The sequence below is a fragment of the Neolamprologus multifasciatus genome, chromosome 8 (genome assembly GCF_963576455.1).
Source record: "Neolamprologus multifasciatus chromosome 8, fNeoMul1.2, whole genome shotgun sequence".
Lineage (NCBI taxonomy): Eukaryota > Metazoa > Chordata > Actinopteri > Cichliformes > Cichlidae > Neolamprologus > Neolamprologus multifasciatus.
This window is the reverse complement of record NC_140446.1, coordinates 9535290-9557762: the sequence shown is the minus strand read 5'-3', so window position 1 is coordinate 9557762 and position 22473 is coordinate 9535290. Positions and strand designations below refer to the sequence as shown.

The window sequence follows — 22473 nt, the reverse complement described above, 5'->3', positions numbered from 1 at the left end:
AGCCTTTGAATCAATAAATACATTGATGGAGGTTAAACTTTTGGATAAAACCTTCCTCTGACTTCTTTATGTGCTGTAAACTGTGAGAGTTTATAGTCCATTTAACAGCCTATTCCTTAGAAATTTGCCTTCACTGTGAGCTCTTACAGCTGTTCATTTACTGAGTTTTGCAATTAAAAGTTGCACTTTGTGGGGGTGCTAATTTAGCTCACCGGCTTGAACAAGCGACCCATATGCTGTAAGGCCCAGGTTTGAATCCGCTCCAATGACACCCACTGTTTATCTTCCCCTGTTCTTTATCCTCAATGTCGCTGGCTTCTCCCTCACTGTCTAAAAAACAAACTTTATGTGGGTTTACATTCACTTTCACTTGGCTGTTTACACCATATGTCCCTCAGTGGAGAAACTGTGAGTTACATTTTTGTCACTAGTGATAGAGTAATAATGCAGAGTTGTAGACATCAATACATGCTGATCCCAATATGACACTCTTTTCTTCATTTTACTGTATTTCTGATGGCAGAGTTTATACGCAGGTTGATTTTAAAGTAGCTGTGATCACAATAAAGTTCCAGACATGAAGATTTCAGACTGAGACAGTTCGCAAATGTCAGCTTCAGAGAGTCATTTAAAAGCAATAGCAGTCCGTGAGAATAAGCTGTTCTCATTGGTAACCAGACAATATGAGTGATCCTGAAATGCAAAGTCAAACCAGCAAGATCAGCGTCATTTTCTGGCACCACAGAAACACAATTACACAGTCCCTGGTCACAACATTGAGTTAGCCTGGATTTTAAGTGGACTCCCATCAATATGTCCTCTTTAAGTTACACGCAATTAAACAATGATGACATCGACGATGTCTTGAGCTCCCAAACAACAATTTAAGAGGATTTAGATCAGCTTTGATGAACAAACAAGAAGCAAAACCTTCCATCAAAAATATCATGAAAATTTTATAAGAAATGATCGCCTGAGTCCTATTTCACCCCCTTTTCACTCTATACTTCAGAAATATACTTAGAAATACCATGTGGTGTAAAAATAAAACTTTGGGTTTGCTATATAGTAAATATATTCTATGTGTGCTGTCAAAAAATCCAGCGACTCTGCCAATAGAAAGAAAAACACTTTATCTGTTTTAAATTTGAAAAAGTTATCACCTCCGATTCAAGACTACCAGCACAAGCTTAACCGCAGTTTCACAGCAGACCTCAAATTTGCAAAGAAAGTAAACTCTGTCCTTGAGAAACAACTTTTACATCAGAGTTCTGGTGATTAGAGCTGTGTCCAAACAGTTGTGTCAGTGAACGAGTTTGTTACGTCTGAACCAGTAACAGGGACATCTGGTCACAAGCAAGCACAGAAGCAGTTAAACTGTCATTCGAAGGGTTGTGTGCTATGAATTCATCTGCAAGGGAAAGACTGTCAGTGCAGTTTTACTTACAATGTAGCTTGTCATTGCCAGTGTGTGAATGTGTGTGTGAATGTAGTGTAAAGCGCTTTGGGGTCCTTAGGGACTGAGTAAAGCGCTATACAAATGCAGGCCATTTACCATTTACCATTTAGAGGGAATATTCAATACAAAGTACATCAACAGTGGTGTTGTTCCAGCCTGCCATTGTACACCCATTCAAAATGCATCAAAACTTCTTTCTACTTCTTTCAGGAGCCAAACATAATTTGCGATGACTCCCTACCTTACTCTACAGATTTAACCTTGTGCAACTCTCTTCCCCAAAATAAACACAGGCTGAAGGCTTTTAATACACTGAAGGACACTGTGCAGGTGATGAGAAAGAGACTTCCACTTATTGAGCACTGAAAGGTTTTTCAAAGTGAACAAGGAGATGAGAATGAAGGGGAGACAAAGCTAATTAAAATCAAGTAGACTGGAATCATGGAACTTTTTGTCGTGTTAGCAGCAATACCTTTACACAAGTGAGGCTTTTATACTCACAGTGATTGGTGACAGGTGACATATTGCTGGATCGGTGGCGTTGTGAGCAGAGGTTCTCTCGTACTCTGTGTTATACCCTCTCACCTTTGACCTCTGGCTAGCATGACGCACCTGTTTGGCATCACCGGACAAGTGACGACTAACAGGAGTTCGAGAAGAGTAGTCTTCCTCCGTGTCGGAGAACTGGGCCTGAGATGGAAAAGGACTGAAATCAGCAACTCATATTTTAAACCTTTGTACAAGGACATAAAATACAAAACATATTAAATATGAGCCACACTCACTGATTCACTATCAGACTGGGAAGAGTTGTGAGTCCTGCTGGGGCCTTTGAACTCTGACTGGCTGGTGAGGGTTGATCGGCGGATGGACTGGAAGCTGCTGCTGCTGAAACGGTCTCTGCTCTTCATACACAGCAATACCCCGAGGTAAGGAACGTACCTGCTGATTGCTGACCTGAACGAGACAGAGAAATTTTCCAATCCATAATTGCTTTTTTTTTTCTTTTTTAATTACATGATAGTGAAGTGTGGAGCTGCATGAAATCCTTACAAGCTGAGCTGAATTAGACAAATGCCAGCTTTTAATTAGGATGTTAAAAAGTTATCAAGATGAGAATACCACAAAAAATAAAGTAGTCACGAGGCTTGGCTCCTTAAAGTTTGGTAAATGGTATTTTACCAACCAATGCTTATTTTTTCCTTTATTTCAGTGTACTGCTCTTTTACTACTATTTAATTATTGCCTTACTAATGCATTTACTACTATTCAGTTTCTAGTTGCTTCGGTGATTCATGTAACAACACAAAACAAAACCAAATAAGCTATTTTCAGCCTTATTCACTTGGGGGTGAGGGGTGGGGTAGGGTTGTTACAGCAGGCAGCTTGGAGCAGGTTACAGCAGAGCCATTGCAGGGGGGGGCGCGGCATGAAAAGGGAAAAAAAAAACAAAACAACAACGCTTGGACACTGCTAGCACGGGCGCCCACGCAAACGCAAAGCAGGAGATGAAGCATAGCTGAATATGTTTCCAAACCAACTTCATTCTAAGCCAAAGACTAGAAAATATGGTGAAGCATATCTTCCCTTTGGTTTCACCTGCACAAGTGCCAAGGTAGGTCTCCCTGCAGAATTGGTTTTCCCTTTGTTGGGAGCAGCGCTGGGCTGTTTAAATCACGGACAAACAGTATCCCACATTCTTGATTTGTATTTCACAAACACTTGTTGTAATGACTAACTACTCCTGACATTTTGGAAATGTTAGCTCTTTATACAGTAAAGTTACAGCGGGATACAAATAACATCAGGTCGTTCCTGCCACAATTTGTTCTCTGGTTCAAATCACGGACAAACAGCATCCAACAGTTGTTTATGTTTTTGAACCCATTTTGCAGAGGGATTTTTTGAAAAATGTATTGATAGCAATGTTGAATATTATTACACAGGAAAAAAAACAACTACATGTAAAATAATTACACCGTGACGCCTCTGCCTTTCTAAATGGAGGGACAGTAACTGTGTGTATATGTAAGTGTGTAAAACCTGCAGTTAGTCAGATTAACAGTATTTCGTCTCTATCTGCCATTCTGCGATTCATCTCATGTAAACAATAACGTGCACACAGCGTGACGTGAAAAAAGGCACATACCTTTGACGTTGCAACTCTGTATTCCTCGTCCACACATAACCACAAAAAAGGAGTTTTAAAAAATCTCCGTTCTCGGTGATTCGAAACGCCGTTTACGTGGACGAAACAGCTCAAAAATACCCGTGTAGGTGTGGACGTAGCGTAAAAGAGTTAGTAGTTTATTTTCTTACTACCTGTAATTTATTGCAGATTTCTTGTATTTGCTTAATTGTTTACTAAATGTTTGAGGTGTAAAATAAACCGCAATGGAGCAAAATATGGGTCTGTGTGGTTGGAGGATGTGTTAGTGCGTGCGTGCGTGCGCACGCGCGAGGGGGGGCGCAAACATTTTTCTTGTAAAACAAGGGGGGCCCAGCAAAAAAAGTTTGGGAACCACTGGGTTAAAGTATCAACTACTGAGCAACCTCTTCGCTAAAACTCCAAAAATAATCTCCCTTTCTAATCAGAGCTGATCAGATGTAACTGACTATAGACCGAGGAAACACATCCCAGCCATTTATATGGGTGACGATGACAAACCTGGCAACACGGTATCAATTATACACACATGCAGAGAGAGTAATACCAAATTTGACACACTCTCAAACCAAATAAAATTAAATATTTACTTGGGGAGATAACTAACATGAGCATGGAACCAGCTAAATTTGTTCTTTAAAAAAGTCCGAGCCTGGGGGAGGACACAGAGACAACATGAACCTTTACTGAAGTACTTCAAAATGATTCTTTTGTATCTTTTCTTTACTTTCTCTGTATAACCATTATACTTCTCTGTCACACTGCTTTATTATTCATTTTTGTAGTTTGATGTTTTCTTTCTTTTCTTACATTCTTACTGTGCCATTGTGTACATACTGAAGCTGCAAAAAGCTTTTTACTTTTATGTCCTTAATTATCACTCTGGCACCCTGTGTAACGTCCGCTTCTTCACCGCTGTTGTGTGCGAGGAGATTGAGCAAGAACACCATTATTTTTTAACTGTTACTGCAGCTTAACACTTGAGTGTACATCCTACCTGTATTTAGGATGTGTTATGGCGTATATGATGGGGTTGTGGATAGCTGATGCTTTGGCAATCACAGCAGGAACAGAGTTCATATAAGGAGTTAACAAGTCTGCATACCTGAGAGAGAGAGAGGGAGAGAGAGATGAGACAGATGGTGGCAGGAAGAAAAATGAGACAAGGAAATGAGACACATTTATGTGACAAGGGCATGGGTGGGCGTGTGTTGTCTTGTGCAGAATTAGTGCAGAGACACAGGACTGGGACACACAGTTGGGCTTCCATTTAGTACTCAATTCATCCCTCACTTCACCCCAACATTTTCTTAACTGCTTGTTCAGCCAGGGTCACGGTGGGCTGGAGGCTATACTTCAGGTGACACTGGGACAATGATGTGGTACTTCTTGGACAGGCAGCACAGTCCGTCGCAAAAGAACAGGCAGCAGGTAGTTGTGTTACTGTCCACCTGATCAATCCAGTATGCAGCCTTTCCTAGTTTCTTATTGGTCTACCAAGTATTGAGAGAAATATGGTGGTTTGGAACAAAAGGTTTGGTTCTGTCATGCATGTGTATTGATGAATACTCTGTTCTAGGTAATCCATCACGGGAGTTCACTTCCTACAGGAATGTTGACAGTCTTGTTACGACTACCACGCAGCCATAGATAAATAGCTTTTGGCTGAAACAGCTTTAATGGCATCTTCAATCATAAACTCAGTCCTTTATTGTGAGTCAAACACCCAAAAAGTGTTCAACTTTGGGGTTTTTTCATCCTAATGGAGAATTTTAGATGTCACTGGACCGTGAAAAAAGATGTCTCTTTAGCAGACACTGACACACACACTTGTGCACTTACCCAGCAAATGCAGTGAGGGCTGTGCAGGAATAAGGGGCCCAGGAGATGACAAACAGCAGGATGACGATGAGTGCAATTTTAGCCATCCTCCATTCGCTCCTCATTTTATGGAACCTCTTTGCAGAGTCTCTGGTCCCCTCGCAGTTGATCTTTGTTATTGCCCTGTGATGCACAGACACGCCCACCACCAGTAAAACTAGTTATCAAAAGCCGTTGTCTATAATATAATAAAACTTGTAATTTTACTGTAATGACAGACCCTAGTTTGTAATTCATTTTTATGGCTAACTTGTTGATATTCACACAGCTGTGGGGGTGTGTCACAGGAGGAGACCTTCGAGAATAATAGCCATAAATGGTGTCGAGGTTCGTGTGTGCATGAACAGTACCAACCGCGTTGTGTGTCGAATGGCTCTGAAGATACAGCAATAGCAGAAAATGATGACAAAGAGAGGGATGAAGAAGACGAAGGTGAAGAGCAGCATGGTGTAGGAGCGGACGGAAGGGGTGAACGTCATGTAGTCCCAGGAACAAGACGTCATCAGACCCTCCGGGACGTAGGCACCTTTGGGAGCACATAAACTCTTTTGGTCATTTTCCACATCATTAAATCTGACATTTCTCTCCTGCCTCTTTGCTCCTGAAAAGTCTTAGACTTCATACTTCTGCATTTTGAACATGTTTGTGCCTACTACTTCAATAAAGGGCTGCCGGTAGAGTATGTGAGTATGAATGGAGTTTACTATATGGCCAACCTTTTACCACATTGATTTATTTTGTCTATTCAGTAGACAGAAAAATGGAAGAAAACACTGTTTTATATAAGATGTATGGAAGGAAATCCATCCTATAACTGCTAAACACCTAAACAACCTTGAAGACAATGAATGAAAGAGCCAATAGCCTTTAAAAATACAGGTAACAAAGCATAGATAGGGAATACAGAATTAAGCTGCATTACTGGTTTGTACTGTTTATGTAATTTATCCTCTCTCACTGTATTTTATTGGAGTCACTGAGATATTTCTTTGAAATCCTGAAGAGGTTTTTTTGCCACTGTTAGTGGGGCTTTCCATTGATTGTCACTCCCTGAGACTAGACTTGAATTCGTAAAATGACCACAGCTTCTTAAGAATGCATAACATACCAGTGGAAAATCAATTAAGAGCCTTGCCATGGTATACACACTCCCTGGTGGTGGTGACACTCGATAAAAAAGGAGTCAATGCACATTCAAGTCAAACACATCTCCCCTGTGGTTCCATTGTTTCTGGCACATGGTCCAAAAGCACCTTTATTTTTAATCAATCAGTATTAGTGACACGTTCGAGTTTACTTTTATTTCCAACCATGGTTATGGTTATGGTTAGTCTTAATAAGAAGCCATGTTGTAGATTTTAATTAAAACCTTCAACCTTTTCAGAAAAGGCTTGGATTTATAGAGATTAAGAAAAGGGAGAAGGCTTTCAATGGTGCTGCCATGTAACCCATTATGTACTACCACCATGGAGTCCTTTGTGGAGGCGACATCATGCTGTGACAGGCTATGTAAGTGTCTAAATCTTACTATTGTATGCATTTGTTCGGTTGTTGTTTTTTTCTTACCCTACACCTCTATTAATCATAATTGCTAGCTGTATTTTGTTGTCTTAATCATCCTCCCACACTTTCTGGACAGACCTAAGCTTAAGTGTCTATGATTTTAATAATGTAGACTTGTTCTTCATGGGTTGCAGCAGTTGCTTTCACAGCTGGAGTTGTACTTTGTGATACTTGAACAAGATGTGGACAGAAATACCCCTCCCCTAAATCAAACACGGTACAGCTAAAGCCCAAAGCTAATATGAGAGAGATGGCTCAAACACAGCTCTGTGGTGGTACGCACAGCTTTGCAGACCCTTGTCTACATGTTGTAGCTGTTTACTCTCACCAGGTGGCAATGTCACAAGCAACCATACTTCTGCTTGGGATGGTGTTGGGCCTAGCCAGAGAAGTTACATGCAAAGAGCTAAAATAGTGAAACAGCTGAAAAACTGTCATCTGTGCCTCTCATGTTGAACTTTTTGTCTTAGATTTTTTTTTCCCATTCTTCTCTTGTTTGTATTGAACTCCGCTGTCGCTCCTTTTTCTTGTTATGGTCCACTTTTCAACCAGTCAGCGTTTAACCTTCGCATAGCTTAATCAATGTTAAGATGTCAGGTCCTTGGAGGACTGCACACAAGCATATTTGCATTGGTAGCATCCCCCATTGTGTGTACTCTGCAAATGCTAGTACCTACACAAACAGATGCAAATGTGGTACCATAAAACGTGTGAGGCTGCAGAGCCGCAGTAAAACTGTTCCACTATCATATCCATCAAGTGTTTTAATGATTCACGTGAAATGTTCATTTTTTTCCATGCTGAAAAGGCAAACCAAGCTCTCTTTGACATAATGTCACACTTTTCATCAGGAAATAGAAATGCTGCCATTAGTTAGATCAGTTGGAAATAAGTAGCTAGACAGAGATTCAAAAACTATATCGCTATATCACACTGATAAACATCCAGGTCACTGAATAAAATTGCACTCACTCCAGCCAAAGAAGGGCGGCAGACTCCAGCCCACTGAATAGAGCCAGGCAACAGCCACAGTGGTGAATGCTTTCTTACGAGACATCACCCCGAGGGAAGCCAGAGGCCTGGTGATCACCACGTACCGGTCCACTGCAATCACCATCAGTGTCATCATACTGCAGATACCGAAGAGAGCTCCACAGAAGGCGTACAGCTCACAACCTGGGTAGGAGATGTGAACATGTGCTCATGTTGATACTGACCACATCTGATTGTATAATCACAAATAATTGTAGTAAAAACTACAGTGATAGCAGACAAAATGGTTAACTCTCTAACTGCAATGTTTAGTTAGGTTTAGCTTTCTATTCCTAAGGGGAACTTTTTTGCTGGTTGACCATTTGAGATCTATGCTTCATAGTCTATACAATTGGACTGTAAGAATTTATTAGAGTCAAGTGACAAAAACTGCATTCTTCAATTAGCACTTGAGGCTATCTCCCTGTTGAAATTCCCAGCTGTTAATAATCCAAAAAGTATGGCACAAGTAGGAAAAGAGCTAAAAGCTCTGCAGCTTCATAGCATGTAAAGTGTTCAGTGGTATAGCACCAATTTGCAACAAAAGTTCCTTCACAGTGCTTTATCTTATATAGGCCCTAAGGAAGAACTTCCACATCACAACCTAGCCATGAGGGCTGCAAACAGATGTACTCCTCGTGACGGTCTCAAGGCAGAATAAATGGAGAGAGTTGCATCAGGAAGAACATTTGGTATAAAATAATTGCCAAATCAAAAATAGCCATTATCATGCAGGCATTATTGTGTTAGCAATGACAGACACGAGTGCTGTTGAGTAAAGAGAAAGAGGAGACAGCGTGTTTGAAGGCAGGCTGGAGGAAAAAAGGAAGAGCACAGGGAAGGTTTTTGGATGTTGTGAAGGAGGACGTACAGAGTGTATGAAGGAATAGGGTGAGATGGAGGCAGGGGATTGATTGGTGATAGAGCAGGTGAAAGATAAGGAAGGGTCGCTATGACCAACAAGTGGATACCAACACAAGCAGCAGTAGGTAGTAAGGGAACCTCACAAACCAGTGGTTGACATCATGGTGGCTATTTCCATCTATTATGTATAGTTTGTTGTCACATGCAGCGTTAGCATGAACTTCATTGACATAGTTTTTCGATCCTTTTTTTTTCAATTATCAAATAAAAAAATACCCCAAATTGTTTATTTAAATAATTTGATTGGCACTTAATTTCATGCTACATTTCGAAGTATAATGAGATAAATGAGATATGAAATGCTGGAAAAGAGCTCTAGGTTAGTGATTACAGTTAACATCATTTGCAGACAAGTGTATGTGGTGAGATAGAAATGAGAGAAAATGTGAGGGAAATAGAAAGCAGGGAGTGTGAAACCTAATGTTTATATAATGAAAAATGTGTCAGAATATTTTAACATGCTGTCTTTTTTTAGAGAGATACATTGTTGGCATATTTACACTTAATGTATCCATGAGGAAATCTATTAGATACACTTGTGGAAATATATTCATGCAGAGGACACGCATGACAAACAACAAGCATTCACTCATCATTTCATCAGCTGTTTTTCCTCCAGGCTGTAGTTTTGTAATTACCATTGACCTGTCACACGTCATATAATCACAACATCAAGTCACTCCATCCAAGCACATGACAAACTCTGTGTTGGCTTTGTGATGAAACTCAAACAAATGCAGGCGATTAAGGCAGTTTAATATAGTGTACATCAACACATCTGTGTGTGTGCGTGTGTTCAAAAGCCAAATTTGCTGAAGCTAATGAATTCCAGACTGGTTCACAATAAACAGCAGATGTTTTCTGAAGAAGAACAATATTTTTAAGTCCTGAGGCATTTGCTGTAACAACAATGCTGAGAGCATAGAGAAGTCCAAATGCGGGGGGAAAACATTTATGAGATTGTTTTTATGCAAAATGTGAAAATATGCAATAAAAACAGACATTTAAATCTAAAAACAAAATAATAAAAATTGTGATTTGCATATGGTAGATAAGGTAAAGTTAAACTACAACGTCCTGTGAATATCCAGAAGAAGAAAAAGTATCGCATGTGAAAGCATCAGATTCGTTAGAACCAAGGTGGACAAATAAATACATTCAACAATTTTAAATGCTGAATAATCTATGATATCTAAAATGTTTTGCAGTGTTTGGAATTTGGCTGGAGCTCATTTAATTATGGCATCTTGTGACACTTTATCTTTATCCATTTTCTTTGTCGCTTCACCAAATAATGTTGCAGGTGTGCGGTAGCTAATCCCTGCTGATACTGGGCGATAGCCAAAGAACACCCATTAGTCAATCATAAGGCTTCCACACAGAGAGACAGACAACAATTTACTCTAACAACCAGCCAACAGTCCATCAAATGTAAAACCTGCTTTCTTTGAGTTTCACTTCATTTGCTCTTCTTGTTTTCATTGGATTTTTTTTTACCCTAGCAGCTTATTTATATCACAGGATACTCAAATCAAAATATACCATCAGTCACATTTTTCTTTTTTCTCATATTTAAGCCCCTGGATTCATTCATTCATGTATAAACATGTCACAAACACCAGTAAAAGCTATTAAATCAATAACAAGAAACAGAAAAGCCTTGATAGCTGTATAGGATCAGTCTTTGTGAAGCAGTTTTAAACTTCAGGTGATAGCTACATAGCCCTAAACTATAGCTACTCTACACCCACACCTGTGGGTAAATGTGTTAAAAATACCACCCAGTTTGAATGTTATTGATCTATTGACTGACACATAGGTGGTCTCCTACAATCTTGTGAAAAACCAAGAACACCCCATGAATTAGCTGAAACACCTTTAACAGCAATAACTTGAAGTGATTGTTTTCTGTATAACTTTATTAATCTCTCACATCGCTGGTAAGGAATTTTAGCCCGTTTGTTTTCATGGGGTTTGCATTTGTCTATTCACTGCTCTCTTAAGGTTCTGCCACAACACTTCAGTCTGGTTACTGTTGCTGACTGTTAACTGTTATGACCAAACATCATTACTTTGGTATCATCTGTCCAAACAACATTGAAGACTTGTGGTTTGCTTAGTGGCAAACACTCAGCATGTTATCATGTGCAAGAAATTAAATGTGCTATTGTTTCTAACATTTTGAATGTTGCATTTGAAAGCTTGTCAAAGAATGTGTGTCAAATATAAACATGCTGGAATAATATGGGTAACTTCAACCTGCTGTGGTCTTCTAGTAAATCAAATCAAATCTATGTGACATCATTTCATCAGTGGGGCACCTCACAGCAAGCAGGTCCTGGATTTAAATCCAGCAGCTGGCTGGGGTCACATTATCCATGGGCCTGTGTAGGTTCCTCCTGCTTGTTAGGCACATTGATTAAATTCAAATTCAAAATTCAAATTTTATTTGTCACACACACACAACCATACACAGTATGACATGGGGGTGAAATGCTTGTAGCTGTACAATGCCTGACCATTAAATGACAGAAAAAAAAAAGTTTTACAGTATTTACAATTTACAGGTAACTACAAAATTTACAAATTAACTTAGGAATTTACAGTAAAAAATGTGCAAATAGCAGAAAGAGATTATCAAGATTATAAATAATAGGAATTATAGGATTATAGGAAAGGTGTGGTGGTGCGTGTGGTGATATGATGTGTGTGAGAGTCCAGTCTTATAGTGATGTGTGTGGGAGAGTCCAGTCCTACACCTGGTTCAGAGCCCGAATAGCCTGGGGGAAGAAGCTCCTCCTCATTACTCAGTGTCTGTGTCTCTATCTTAGATCTATCTTAGTGATAGACTAGTGAGCTGTCCAGCGAGTACCCTGCCTCTCAGCCCAGGATGAGCAGGGTACCACATTGCTACCCTGACAAGCGGTTAAGAAAATGAATTAATAGATGACATCATTTCATTGTATATAATTGTTGCCTGAGCTGAAGAAACCAGATGGTCACTAAAGTTTATTCTTTGGGGGAAATCAATGTCCCTGCAATAGACAGACTGACAGATCATCCACCTTTACCTCCTAAAACTGCCACTCACAGAATCCCTAAAACAGAGGTTGGCAGCTCTTTAACAGCTAAAGAGCCATATGCAGCTTGCAAACAACAGATTACAATTCGGGCTAACCCTAACGCTATTAATAAATGTACTCCATGTATTAATTTAACCTCTCCCAATTACATCTGTCATGCATCTGCCCTAAGGCACAGAAAAATCCCATTATTAATTAATGTATTGAGATTTTGTTTAAAGGTACAGTGTGTAACATCTTGCCACTAGATGTCAGTACACTACAGATTGCACCCAAAATAAAAACAGCTTTCTTACCTCTCCCAGGTCAAATGCATAATCTTAGCTACGGTGTCTGCTGTGGGACAAACACCTCTAGCCACTGTTCATCTGCAGTGAGTGTAGGTTTTTGGGCCACTGTTTACTTCAGCTATCAATATGTGTTCCGGTCTATTTACTTCGGAGGAGACTATAAAACCTTTTGAAAGCAATCTGATATGAGCTGATGTATCAGTGAAGCTCACTTCTGACCAGTGACACCAATCCTGAGATGAGTTGTTGAGTATATTTGACACTGTTAGCCAGCTTTCTTTGAAGTGGATCTAACATTGATGGACTCTGGCATGCAGCAAATAAACTCTCAATGGTGTGAGAATGTAATAAAATTATTTATGTGTTTATCAGATGGAAAATGTAATCTTTAGGACACTCAAACCTAACATTAGCTTTTATATTTTCTTTAGTTTATAACCAGCTGTTGTTTAGCTGGCTTGTTGTTAGCTTTCTGCTGACAATACGTAATTGCAAAAATATTGAGAACAAATAAGCATGTTCATGCACATTGTCATGTCTTAAAACCCTGATTTAAATTCAAGAGATGAGGCTTAAGCTGACAAGAAAGAGGATGAGGAAGAAGAGAGTGCAATGGTGGAGGAGGAAATAACCGTGATGAGAAAGCGATGATGAAACTATACATGTAAAAATGTCAAAAACTCATATACAGTTTAACAGAGCTATCTGTAATCTTTAAAATAAAATAAACGTATTAAGTGTTCAATGTATGTGGTCGATTCTCTAGCCACATACATAAAACATTATTACCAAAAAATGTCCACCTCACTATATTTAAGATGATGGGGCAACGATTTGGCTTCAACAAACAGGTGCTCACTCATATGTATTTTTAATGGATTGATTTTATTTTATTTTAGAACACATTCGGTTTAATTTCACATGGATATTCTATTCACGTAAAATTACCTTAAAAATGACTTACTGCACCTTAAAAAAAACACACATAAATTGCAAGACTCGCCCGGTTTACTTGCTTTATTTTTTCACTTCATAGTCTGAATCTTGTTCTGTCTTTTACAAAGGATAACTAGGTGGGGGGATGGCCATGGCTAGAATTTAAAAAAAGAAAGCACACGCCCCCCTGCAGTAACCACCGCTGAGACTTGAGCTCCAGCTCTGACAGCCATTGGCTGTCTTCATCAAGGTCAGGACACCTCCTGAAGGCGCCTCGACTACCAGTGTTTGATCAGTGGAGTTTGTTGCCTCTTTAAAAACCTCTCGATACGGTATCTGCTAATGAATGATACCTCCCTCCGAATGCATACATGCAAAACACGCTATCATCCTGCACATCTAATTATGAGTAACCCTACTGCGCAGTGTTTTTTATTTTAAACTGTGACAGAAAAGCGATCATACGGGGTGACAGCTGTGTTTCTGTGTGTGTATCTGCGTGAGAATATTCATTGAACTGTATGTCACAATGAAAAGGTTAAGGTTACAGGTGGAATTCAAAGTGTGCGTGCCTGCACATATAAAAGGCTGTTTAGAGTCTGTAAAGTCTGTAAGTGCAACATGTTACGTAATTGAGTTAAAAATGTTAAACTTTGTATGTGCACAGTGTTGTACCTTTCTTCCCAAAGATCCAGTGTTTGTGCATGCTGTTGATGAAGAAGATGGGCGTCTGCGTGAGACACATGAGGAAGTCTGTGACTGCCAGATTAATAATGAAAATGTTGGATGGTGTCCTCAGGCTTCGGCTCCTGCATGCAAACATAAAGCTGTCATGCTTAATGAACTGGGAATAAATAAGTCACAACATATTCTATTATCAGAGAGATATGCAAAAGTAACTGTGGGACATTCATTTAAATCAGTCACATAAGCAGAAAAAAAATACCTGCAAAAAGCATATATGACCAGGAAGTTTCCCAGCAAGCCTGTGATGCCTACAGCAAGGATGACAACACCAATAGTGTAGTGAGCGTGGTCTGGGACATCTACAGTTGGAAAGGGGTAGTCTCTGACCATGGAACCCTGCAACAGGACAACAGGAAGCAATTGCTTTTAATTCATGAAAGGACAGTGAAGAATTCAAAATCTAAAGAAAAACTGAAAAAAAAAAGGAAAATAATAATTAATGTAGTAATTGGGGTGATTTAAATCTCATTAAATCTTAAATGGAGAGGAATCAAAGCTTGCAGTGGAAAGGAAACAAAAAAAAATACTCATGTAAAAAATGGGCTTAAGCTGTTATTCAGCTGTAATTAATATAGACAACTATGTATACAGTAGGTCTTGAGCCACCCCTCATTTAAAAAAAATATTGCTAGAAAAAGGGGCACAAAATGTGCGAAATACATTTTTGGTATGACCACCTACATTTTTAAACACAGGCTGAAATCTCTAAAGCTTTCTTTTCATTTCTTTAAGAAGTCTTCACAAACAGTTGCCAAGGTTACTTGAAGGACAAAGCTCTTCTTTGGATGTTGGCTGCCTTTTGTTCCATTCTCTGTCAAGACAATCCCACAATGCTTCACAAATGTTTAGGTCCGGGCTCTGAGGTGGCCACGCTTGACTGATAGTGTTCTATTGTGTGTGTGTGTGTGTGTGTGTGTGTGTGTGTGTTTCTTTTTCTTTATCCAGGTATACTGCATTGGTAGAAAGTCATTGTCATGTTAAAAAAATGAAGCCATAACACTGCTTTCCAAATTGTATTGCATGGTTGATCAAAAATGTTGCTGTACCCTTTTTTGTTCACATTTACATAGATTTTGACAAAGATCCCCAACACCACTGATTGAAATGCAGCCACACACCATGACAGAGCTTCCAGCGTGTTTTACATATGGCTGCAGACACTCAGTGTACATATTGGCAACAATTTGGACTAAACATCTGTTCAAATTGTTGATTTTTATTGATAAAAAGTCAGTGTTGCCACTATTTTTCAGTCCAGTTCTTATGCAGTTTGGCATATCTCCATCTTTTCTCCCTTTATCTCTTTTAAAGACGGACTGCTTGACAGTGTCCCTTTTACTGAAACCATTTCTGGTGAGGCTTCAGTGAACAGTAGATGGATCAGCTGAGGGGCCAGATATCCGCTGTTAAGTCCTTGCTAGATGTTTTTCCTATTTCTTAAGAACGTGACTTTTAGATGCTGTTCACCTGCTGTAGATAGTTTTTTCTTCTTGTTTTTGTTCTTTTGTACTCCACTTCTCTAGCTGCCTCCATTCTTTAAAGGACACACTGCACACCATGCTGACATGTGCACCAAAAGGGAATTGTGCAAAAATACAATTTTATGCCCGTTGAACTGTTACCGTTTGCAGGTTAAGGAACCAAATGTAGACATAGGAGACAGGTGGAATAAACAAAAAGCACACCTTCATTGGTGGATAAAAGTTCAATAATGAAGGCCATAAACACATAAACTCCTATAAATCCAGCAAGAAAAGTGACCCAAAGTAGCACACTAGGAGACTAAACAGATGACTAAACAAAGGACTAAAGGGTGTATTATCTATTTATAGTCACACACAAAGAGCCAATCAAGGGAATGAACCACAGCTGAGGGGATGACACAGGTGCACACAATGAGCACAGTCTCAGGGGAAGATGTGAGACTGAATACAATACACAAGAAAACTACACAGCAAAGTGAAACAGGAAGTGAGTAACAACAATTAAATCAAGAAACTTGGACACAAAAGTAAACTTGACACGGGGGGTCCTTCCCTAATTGATATGACTTGTGATGGCTGCACTTACAGCCACACAGTGGTAATACCCACCATGTTAGTGTAGAGGCTTATAAGTAACATTGCATTCACATTTGTCTTTCTTTAAATATAGGAATTAATTTACAGGACAATAAATAACTGGTTTTGGTTTAGAGTTAATTCACATATCCACATAACACTGCATTCTAAAATAAGTGCGCACATTTTAGGCTACACTGTTATGTGTGATTAATCTTTTGTTTTCTGAGTTACCTTAGTTGCAGCTGTTCCAGTCCCTTGATTAAGGAGCCAAGAGGTGGAAAAGGGGCGGAGCGAGCTTTAAAGGAAGACTACAAATTGGTTCATGCCATAACTCGGGACCATGGGGGGGAATTGGAGTTCATTATGTTAGGTTTAGTTAGGTTTTGTGTGTTTTACCCCCTCTCCTGTTTTTGTGGGCTGATCAGCCACTATTTAAGTTTCCCCTTTGTCTCCTTAAGTTAGGTCAGTTTGTTTGAGTTATCAGTAGTGTTGTCAACTTTGAGTAGAGTTTTGTTATTTTGACCTCTTTTATGGGCCCAAAATTTTGATTCTTTTTGCATGATTTAACCAATTATGTTTTTTGGGTTAAATAAAAAAAATCTTTTTTTTGGACTTTAACCTGTGCCTAAGTTTCCTTCACTGCTCGGTCCATCACATGACTGTTGGGATTCTGTTTTGCTATGATGGGCCATCAGAGTTTAATCAACAAATACCTTAATTGAATTCTGTAAATCAATAAATCATGTTCAGTTTCTTCTATTGATTGCTCCTAATTGAACTTTAATATAATCAAGAACTGAAACTAAGAACCTAAAATGGCTGAATCACAGGCCATGACACAAATTACTATATCTTTGCTTTTTATGACAGACTCAACCTGATAGAGTGTGTGTGTGTGTGTGTTTGACAGGATTCTAGTAATAAAGTGCCTAAAAATGATGTGTGTACACAAAACGTGAGTTAAGTGCCTTTCTTTCTTTCTTTCTTAAATAATCCATAGGTCAGTGCTAAATGACTTTAAAAAAATAAAACGTATTCCTCTGAAAATGGTCAGCTACGTGGACTAGACTAAAAATGGGTGGAAAAGCAGCCAGTGTCTAAAGAAAAACTTTAGAGTAGCATCAGAAAGCCTTGACACTATTTCTCAAGACCACTTTAAAAATAAAATGACCCAAAATTTGGGCTCTTTGGAAGCTAAATATAAAGAAATGAAAGAGACTCAAGACTTTTGCACAGTGCTGTGCATGCAGAATTATGGGTTTTTGGTCAAATCCATGATTCAGTTCATGCCACGGTTGGCTATGATTTGGTCAGTACTAAGTACCTTAACTGATAACATTGCATTTGCACTTATTAGCAGGCAAATTTGTGAGTGTATCTTCAAAATTGGATGCACTTTAAACGAGATGCAATCTTGTTACAGTTGCTAACATTCAGCAGGGCTGCAGAATTTGTGCAGTTTTGTACAAGAAGCCCTTTTACCTATATTAAAATACATTACATTGAGTCCTAAGGTTTAAAGTCAAATACAAAGAATGAATTTAAAGAAAGTGCCACAAATTTATCCCTAAAAGATGCACTTTGTTATATTCAACCACTGCACTTGCCATTTTAAATGAACTGAAATAAACCAAGGTTGGGTTTTGGGGAGTTTTTGTTGTTGTTTTTTTCACCTCAGAAGAAGAAGTTGCGTGTTAATGAAAGGTTTTCATTTGACAGCACCTTATTTTTTCTGAGACGCTGTTTCACCTGAGAGCACACAGCTCCACTTCAGAATTCATATCAGAAATCCTTACACACTCGCCTGCATGAACACTTCCCTTTTGACTCTCCCTGTGTTTCTTTCAGACAGATGCACACCCACCCACACACATATGCACACGGTCCCCAGAACTAGCTCTGCTGAACTAAATCTTCCTCAGCTGCCCCACCGGTCAACTGGAACACGCATATCTTTTTCATTAATCCTGGATGCCACATTTAAGTGTGCATCTGTTTATTTCTGCTTATTTGACATCTGTTTCAGCTGTTTCTTATTTGGTTTTTTGCAGAGTCACAAGCTCTCGTCTTTAAATGGAGGAACAGGAGAGTGAGAAAATTGAGGCACAGTTATGGAGGCTAATGAGTGAAAATGTGGTGGGGATGTATGATTTAAAAGCAGATGAAGTTTGCATGCATGTGGAATATAAACACAGTCCCAATCTGATGCTGTCATGAGGGATGCGTTGGATAACACAGTTCAGTTTTTCCCTGCTGGATCTGCTTCTCCTCCATGGCTACTGATGATTCCAAATTTGCATAATTTCTCACCTTCATAAATTTTCGTACAAATCTGTCAATCACTCTTTTCTTTCCCTCTGATGTCCTCTGATGTCACCATTTTCCCAGTTTGAGCAGCTTAGGACCAGATTAATGCCGATCACATGACGGGGAGGAAGGAAGGAAACAGCGAGCTGCACAGCACGGAAGGCTCCTCGTCCTCTGTGCATTTTCCTACGAGACTTACAGACTAAAATGTTATCTTTATGCTCTTGATAGTTCATGTCTGTGAACGCATACTAAAGCCAGAGGCACCAGCATCGCTGAGTTTTTCCTCATCGCTGAAAAACAGCTAATACAAATGTAGTGGTCTAGTGACTGTTTAATGAACAGTGAGATAAGACAGGCAAAGAAAAATAAATGGAGTGAAGCATAAAATTAAGATAAGGGATTTATGAGATTGTGAGAGACATCGAAGAAGAGCAACACGAAGAAGAAAAATTATAGGAGTTGAATCTGAATGAAATTAAGACATTTCTTTTGTTTTTAATAATAATAAAAATAAGAAGAACATAGATGCTCATATTTATATCAGTATTTGTTTTATTCTGATTGGGCGCTCCATACAAACAAAATATTTGAACAGCAGGTGGGTGGGGCTGCTGTGCTCACAGACAGAGCTGTGTGCTCCAGATGACCATATTAGGGATATCCCCTCTCTTTGACAATGAGGGAAGAGTAGAACAAACTGAGCTCTGAAGCATGAGCTCACACCGATTACTTACAAATGCTAACCTCATTTTTGAAGATTTGTTTAATTTGAAAATGTGAAGTTGTAACAGTCTATACTGACAAAAATAAGAAAAAGCACTGTAGGTCCCTTTTAAATTTATGTAAACATAAAGAGTTTTCAAGCTCAGTATCTTCCCCACACACATGCACAGGCACTGATGAATCTGTGTGCAAAAATTCTTAAATCAACTTCCCTCTGATGCAGCAATATATGATAAACATAACTGCAGGAGATTCGATGTTTTTATTAAAAACAATTCTGTAGCCACTTAGATATCAGTGAGCTATAGACTTCTGCACGTATTAGGAAATAGGAACCATCTCTTATATTTAAATAGGATCTTATAGTCAGTTCTATACTATAATTTCATCTTTAATCAAGCGCCTTTGATGCTTTTGTTTAGCAGTTCAGAAAAACAATATTGGCATAATCCCTTAAAAGATTTTTTCTGTGTGTAAAATATCTGGGTGAAATCTGGTTGTCAGGAATTAATAAAAGATCATCTAAGAAAATTAGTTATTGGATTTTGTTTTGTGTTGATGTTAGTGCACTGATGTGTGTTGGACATTCACAACTGACCAACAGGCTGCCACAAGGAACGTCCATCCGGTTTTTAAAAAATATGTTAAGGTTGTATATTTGCACAATTTAAACCTCATATTCTGGATTTATTCTAGGGCTTAGTTGACTTAACCTTAATCATGTCCTGTCACTCCCATATCTACTGAATGCAAACATAAACAGATAATCAGTAACTGCAATCCAGCAGCCTATTCTATCTCTTTTAAGTGGTAATAGCCTTTTTTTCCTTCAGTTGTTCTGAGGCTTAACGGGATTGATAAATGCTGCAGTAACTGCTCAGCTGATTATCTGCTCACTGAATCTGCCACACCTCAAGAGCAAGTTGTTGATCAGCCTATCAGTATGTTGGCAGAGAAAAGGTTGTCTGCGTCTTCAGAGGCAAACTCTTGTGTTTACCAGGTATCAGAACACGATTACAAAAGGCCACCCACTCACTCATGCTCTATCTCCTTTTTAAGCCACAAAGCCACATGCACGTATCATATCAGCACTCACGCGAGCTCTGCTCAAATGTATGTGCATCCATGTGCACTAACACGCATGGACATTTTAAACTGGCTTATGTCCTTGTAGAGATTGCGGATTAGATAGATAATTTACAAAATGCCACAAACAGTGGAAAGAAGAAAAGAGAATCCTACAGAGGAACATCAAAATGAAAACCACATTTTTATCCGGAGTAGAAGATCCCATCTGTTTCTCCAGAAGCTACCCCCAGGCACGGCTCTGTTATGAGCTTTTCCCAGCACTCCCATGAACACCAGACCACATGAATACAATGGTTAAAGCCTGCAAGTCTGAGCTTCAAATTCAGAATCCAAACTATACCATTCCCACTTGTTGAACTACATCCAGTGTATCGCTTCACCCATGTGTTTCTCAGTACATCTTTAAATCTCCTTTTATAAATCATTCTTAGTCAAGGTCGAAATGGGCTCATGTGGGGCAAAGTTAAAGAGTATTTTGTGTTCTATATTCAGTACACACAGATCGTCTAGACGATCACGATGCTACACATCTGTTTAAAGGGATTTCTTGGATGCGGTGGGTAAACTAATCCTACTCTGAATCAGAGAGGGAGACAAAGAGGAATAAAATCTGATATATCCTGAGGCTGGGTAAGACTTTCCAGCTTGAAAATAACTGTAATAAGGTAACAGAGGATAACAGCGAGGTGTGGTCGACTTTAAAACAAATTTCTAAAGCAATTACAAGAAAACAATCGGTTTGTTTCCATGTGCCTCTGTGCGGACAGAATTTACGGAAAAAAACAGTAAAGTTACGTTAAGTCACCTGGAATATTAAAGAACTGTTATTAAGTGGATGATATTCCTGCAAACTGGTATATGAGGACTATTATAAGAAAACTACACGAGGAGCCGGTTAAAATTGATTCGCGCTCTCACCACAGAAGTTAAACATAACTAAACCCACAGCATCTCTTTACAGCCTCAGCGGAGCAAGCCAGAGAACCACCGGTAATGACGGGATTTGCGCTGCGCTCCTGCTTTCATTCAGGTCCCGCGCTGAATGAACTGAGCGCAGATACGCATGCATGGGGAGGATGCCGCGATTCATTCATTCACAGAGAGGTGACACCTCGCGCACTCTCACTCTCAAACATCTCACGTTTTCTGAATGAAAAAAATAGCAAGTTCCTTTGCCCGTTTTTTTCCCCATTTGGGTGGGTTGGTTCACATTTTCGCCTCCTTTACGCATCGATGCAACGCACAGGGGCTCTCCAGTACAGTCGAGGGATAGTCATTTAAACAAGAACGGAGAAATCAAGAGTTGTAGCGCGATACTTACAGTTGTAGCTATCGATGAAAGCTCCATGGGCCGGCGAGGGCTGATGGAGGTGATATTCCAGGGTGCACGGGAAGTCGGGTCCGGTGTCGGGAACACCGGTCCAATTAGGAGCTTAGAATCCATTAAAGATCCAAGGTGGTTAATGGAAAAAATAAAGATGTGTGTGTGTGTGATAAAGTGGAATTGTCAACTGCTGATTCTATATATGAGGTGGTCTAAGAGTCTAAGTGGCCAGTCATTATTCCTACCCTGCTTTCATATCCCACTCTAACAGAAATGTGCTGTTAGTACAGCAGCTGTTGATAGGGTGGGAAAGACCTGCTCTCTCTCTATCTGTGCGTGTGTCTCGCCCAATCCCTTCCCGGGATTGCCTCGGAGTGTGTCAGTGGGTCTGCATATGTACAGGAACACAAGCGGGCTTTTGTTTTTGTTTGTTTATTTAACTTCGAGGAATGAGTGAAGTAGTGTTTGTTCAGATTTGCCTATTTGCACAGCTTCTCTTCCTACTCCCTCATGGGTTGGAATTATTATATGTTGTTCCTACTGGTAAGAGTTAAAGTAAGAAAAACAAAAAGAAGAATTATTCACTAGATTGTTAGCTGCCTCCTCCACATATGGCGTTGAATGGTCATTTATTGCTTTTCTTGTTGGGGAGAACCAAGTTTTATGTTGGCTAGCTACAGCTCGCAAAATACATGCATTTAGGTAATAGTAAGTAAAAATCTGTATTTATTGCGTTGCTGAGAAATGATTCATTGTGAATGACCCAATTGCAAACACTAAAGAATGAAGGGATACATTAATCGATGAGGAAAAGAAAAATGTATTTGAGTTGATCTTGTTAGATTTTCATTCTAATGTTGTACTTGTAAAGGAAGTGAAGTT

General features: G+C 39.3%; 1 protein-coding gene across 2 annotated transcripts in view; it reads right to left on the bottom strand.

Annotated features, from left to right (window-relative positions):
• LOC146512481 (melanopsin-A-like) overlaps nucleotides 1-22019 on the bottom strand; it is a 35008-nt gene extending 12989 nt beyond the window's left edge. Inside the window, exons 1-9 of one of the 2 annotated variants that reach the window (XR_014875833.1) lie at nucleotides 21589-22019; nucleotides 14282-14418; nucleotides 14011-14144; nucleotides 8043-8246; nucleotides 5862-6033; nucleotides 5469-5630; nucleotides 4624-4731; nucleotides 2245-2416; nucleotides 1961-2149 (exon numbers count right to left, since the gene is read on the bottom strand). Coding sequence is in view for 1 of the 2 variants with exons in the window: in XM_085171269.1 (XP_085027395.1) it covers nucleotides 1961-2149; nucleotides 2245-2416; nucleotides 4624-4731; nucleotides 5469-5630; nucleotides 5862-6033; nucleotides 8043-8246; nucleotides 14011-14144; nucleotides 14282-14418; nucleotides 21589-21711 (1401 nt within the window). In the remaining variant the exon portion in view is untranslated. The remainder of the gene's footprint in view (nucleotides 1-1960; nucleotides 2150-2244; nucleotides 2417-4623; nucleotides 4732-5468; nucleotides 5631-5861; nucleotides 6034-8042; nucleotides 8247-14010; nucleotides 14145-14281; nucleotides 14419-21588) is intronic. The other variant, XM_085171269.1, reaches the window with a different exon arrangement.
• Between the last annotated feature and the right edge of the window lie 454 nt (nucleotides 22020-22473).